This window comes from Ziziphus jujuba, chromosome 7 (genome assembly GCF_031755915.1).
Source record: "Ziziphus jujuba cultivar Dongzao chromosome 7, ASM3175591v1".
In the NCBI taxonomy this organism is placed as follows: domain Eukaryota; kingdom Viridiplantae; phylum Streptophyta; class Magnoliopsida; order Rosales; family Rhamnaceae; genus Ziziphus; species Ziziphus jujuba.
This window is the reverse complement of record NC_083385.1, coordinates 6,939,842-6,944,064: the sequence shown is the minus strand read 5'-3', so window position 1 is coordinate 6,944,064 and position 4,223 is coordinate 6,939,842. Positions and strand designations below refer to the sequence as shown.

Here is a 4,223-nt window from a genome sequence, read left to right as displayed (position 1 = left end):
CATAAACATAAAATTTATAAAAATACACATGCACACATAATAAAGTTTTACTTCTCATTTCCTTAAGTCTCCATGAAAGAATGTTCCGTAAGAGTTGATTGCTACAAAAATAGACAAAACTATTAAATAATATTAAAAAATTTTAAACAATTTAATATAAAATTTTTTGTAATAAATAAATTCAATTTACCTCCTCATCAATTTCTATGTCACTCATAGTAGAAGAACAAGCTCCAACATACGGTGAAGAAGATGAAGCTAACAAAAATGAGATTAATTAGTTAACAATAAATACAAAAATTATTTAACACAAAAAAATATAAAATTTAATTTTTCATACCATTAATTTCAGCCCATAACCAATCATGTGCACACATCAAAGCTAGGAGAAAGGAAGGAATAATCGAATAAGTTTAATTTTAATTTTCAAAATATTAAAAAAAATATTAAAAAAAAAAGTAATATATACGGGCCGGGTTCGGGCCGGGGTCTTTAATACCCGGTCCCGGCCCATCCCCGCTTCGGGTCTAAGAGAGTAAGCCCAAGCCCGCCCCGTCACCCCGTTTTTGCGGGGAAAAACTGCCCCGTTAGGGGCGGTGCACCGCGGTTTCGGGGATGGGCGGGGCAAATTGACATCCCTAGACAGATAGAATTGGAATGTGTATTGAAATAGTGGAAAAATGTAGAGTCTGCTAGGTGAAATTGTTTGATGCCATGCCAGGGATCATAAAAGCTTAACATGTGAACAGAGAAGGAAGGCTTATTACATAAAAAACAGAAAAAGGAAAACAGAGTATTTAGAGAATACAAAGCATTATTTTTACATTCAAATTCAAACTCTACGTCTCCTCCTGTCTCTTCTCCTTTTAGGCAGGCTCCATCCGAAAGTCTCAAGACTATCAATCAACCATTTTACCAACCTTAGTGTCAGAGAGTCACTAAGAACCACTGCAACAATAAACCCGCCAATAAATCTCGCCAGAGCAAATCTCCAATCAACCTTAATTGAAGACCCTGATTGGTCTTCTTTTTCAGAAGTGGAAGGTGGCGATGGTGGAGTCTCGCATTGCCTTGGAGATGGTTTTCCACATAATCCCGGATTGCCCTCGTATGAAGTCCTGTCAAACGTATCAAGTCAGTTGCCTTGCGGTATTGGCCCTATGAGATTGTTGTAAGACACATTGAAGATTTCAAGGAATATGAGTTGCATCAGCTAGTGAGGTATTTCTCCTGACAGCTGGTTTTGAGAAAGGTCCAGTGACTCAAGTTCTGTTAAGTTTCCCAAAGTTATTGGAATGGCCCCATTGAGTAAGTTGTTAGAAAGATTGAGCGAATGAAGTCCCTGTAGACTCCCAATGAGGTTTGGAATTTCTCCTTCAAATCTGTTGGTTGAGAGATCATTGACCGCAAAATTGTCCATGATTGCTTTGTAGTACCTCTCCACCCCTTTATTTGTTATTGTAATTAAGTAACCATAAACGATGGGCAACATTTCATTGATCATAAGCAAACTTGTTTGTGCCTTCAAATAGTTTGAATGTTTTGTATTAGCCTCTTTCATGGAACTCCAAATGGACAAGTATTCTGATGGCAACTCACCTGTGAAGTTATTGCATGAGAGATCAATTATGAGCAACATGGGGAAGTCTAAATGCCTATTAGGCCTGCCTATCTTGCCATAGAACCCGTTTTGATGCAGCAGGAGAAGTTTTAACTCAAGAAGAGTCCCCAGCCAAGAGGGAAAAACATCACTGAGTTGATTGTTCGTGAGATCAAGATTCTCAAGCATGGCACAGTTCACCAGTGACCGGGTAATTGCCCTTGCAACTGTTTGAACTAAGGTCCATCATCCTCAAATTGCTTCCAATTTTGCACATTCCAGGAACGTTTCCATGAAAACTATTATTTCCTAGTATCATAACCACCAGAGAATCATTGAAGTTTCCTAGACATTACAGAAGTGTGCCTCTCAATTTGTTATCGGACAAACTGAGATACTCAAGTGAACTTAGATTGCAGATCAACGATGAGATTTCTCCAGTTAGCAGATTCTCTGAGATGTCATATTCAACGGTAGATGGTGGAGGAATTAGAAGGGGTCCCTGCAGCATGTTCATCGAAAGGCATAGCATCCGTAGATTAGCGTAGGGAAGAACATCTGGAAGTTGGTCAAAACCTGTAAAGAAGTTGTTAGAAAGGCCTAACAACTTCAAAGTTTTAGTGTTGGTGTTCCACATCCATTTGGGTATTTGGCCATGGATGTTGTTTCCGAAAGCTCCAACCATTCCAGTTGATCTTGATACCTAAGAAAATCTGGGAACTTGCTTACGTTGCATAGAGACAATCCTAGGACCCTGAACTTGGGAAGAGTTACATTCAGAGTACTTTCAGATTCAATGAGCAATGATACAGTGTTGGCGTTCATTTGGACATGAGTGAGATTTTTTAGACTAAGAAACATGTCAAATTTCACCATGCCACTCAAAACATTCTCATCTAAATAAAAAGTATTAAGATTCTTAAGTTTGAAAAGTGGCTCTGGAATCGGACCTGAAAAGTCATTTACTCTAAGAAGTAACTAAGTTAGGTGGGTAACGTTTCCTATCCAAGCTAGTAATAAACCAGTTATTTGATTTTGATCAAGGTATAATGCTATGAGTTGGGTAAGGTTTTGAAGAGAAGACGGGATTTCACCAGTCAAATTGGCAGAGGCCAAGTCTAGATAAGTAAGTCTGGATTGCTTACCAACCCAAGACAAGTTTCCACCACTAATATAACACCTCGTACAAAAAATTCACATATTTTAACAAGTTTGACCAAGTTTGATCAATTGAATAATATGTGGGTCCAAGTTGACTTTTTCAATGGTCAATGTTTTTAGTTTGATGAGATACCATTGTATAGATCTCGTCGATACGAGTTCATAGATTGGTGGCACGCCAAATTCCGAGTTACGAATAAAAAGTTATAGTTCCGAGAAGTTTTAAGCATAAGTTTTATATCAGTGTCCAAACTAGTCCCTAGTTTTTGTCTGATAGTGATCCAAGGCTTTATATAAGCCTCAATAAGCAGGAAAAATAAGAAATCAATTTCCAAGATACCCATTTCATCCCTAAAACCTGAGAAATTCTTCCCACAGACTCATGGGTCCGAACTGGATCTTTTCGACCCGTTTAACAGCGAATAGGGTCACTGTTGTTTTTGGCCATTTCGGCCATCAAGTTATTACACATGCGATCCATGGAGGAAGATCACGTTGAGGTGAGCTTGGACGCGAAATTTCACAGCAAATGGCGGCCGGCGAGGTGGGTGGCCGTCTCAGGCCAACCCGTAGACCTTTTCTACCATTTTTGAACCCTCTAAACTCATTTTCATGGTTATTTTGCCCAGATTCCTCACCGTTTGAGAGATACGACAACGGAAAGTTTGGCCAAAGCTTCAATCGAGTTTTCTGGCCACCGAAGGAACCTTTGGACAGAGGTGAGCTTATTGATGGGTTCCTTGTCTTTTGGGCTTTCCGTGGATATAAATTTTGTGAATTTTGGAGGTCGTTTGATAATTTTTCTATTTTTGGGTCAATTAGTTAATTATTGGATAATTTAGAACTGTATTTGGACAAAACTGGTCAAATTGGTTAAAATTGAAGTTGGATTAGTGAAATTAGATATTATTAGGACCTATTTGGGGGTTCAATTTTGAAATATTAGGCTTCGGATGAAAATCCCAAATTTTGGGTACTAGGTCCTAAGGACACGCGGTATAATTGGATTGTCCGGTGTCCAATTTATGTAATTTTATAGTACAAAAAATTAATTTAAGACATTTGGATCATATAAGTGTCTTCGGTTTAGTTATTTGGAGCCTAAAGAATATTTTATTATATTACATGCACTCTAGTTGAGCTTGGAGAAGATCTTATGGAGGAGCAGGAGTGAGCATCTGCAGTACTGTGAGTGGTTATTATTTTTAAAATGTTTTGGGTATATAAAATAATATATATGTATGTTTTGGATATTTTACATATATATAAATTGATTGAAATGGTTGCTTTATGCATATAAAATATCTGCTTTCACTTACACGAGTTATCTTTTTATGCAGATTTTAATAAGATTTTTATTCATTTTTAATTTTGATGAGTTCATAGTGAACTTGTGAATTATGTTAGTTAAATATCTTGGTATTTGAATTGAGATTTTAAATTATTTTGGAAAATAATTGAT

General features: G+C 37.2%; 1 protein-coding gene across 1 annotated transcript; it reads right to left on the bottom strand.

The window, feature by feature from the left end:
- Window positions 1-832: 832 nt before the first annotated feature.
- LOC132804452 (receptor like protein 28-like) lies at window positions 833-2,285 on the bottom strand. The gene is made up of 4 exons (XM_060818856.1): window positions 1,991-2,285; window positions 1,802-1,909; window positions 1,236-1,599; window positions 833-1,118 (listed from the first exon to the last, which is right to left on the bottom strand). Exons 1-4 carry the CDS (start codon window positions 2,283-2,285, stop codon window positions 833-835), a joined length of 1,053 nt encoding a protein of 350 aa, XP_060674839.1.
- Between the last annotated feature and the right edge of the window lie 1,938 nt (window positions 2,286-4,223).

Coding starts and splice junctions, on each gene's coding strand:
- LOC132804452 (XM_060818856.1), bottom strand. CDS start 2,285: ATGGTTGGAGCTTTCGGAAACAACATCCATGGCCAAATACCCAAATGG. Junction 1,910..1,990: donor AAGTTCACTTGAGTATCTCA/GTTTGTCCGATA, acceptor TTATGATACTAG/GAAATAATAGTTTTCATGGA. Junction 1,119..1,235: donor GACCTTTCTCAAAACCAGCT/GTCAGGAGAAAT, acceptor TACGTTTGACAG/GACTTCATACGAGGGCAATC.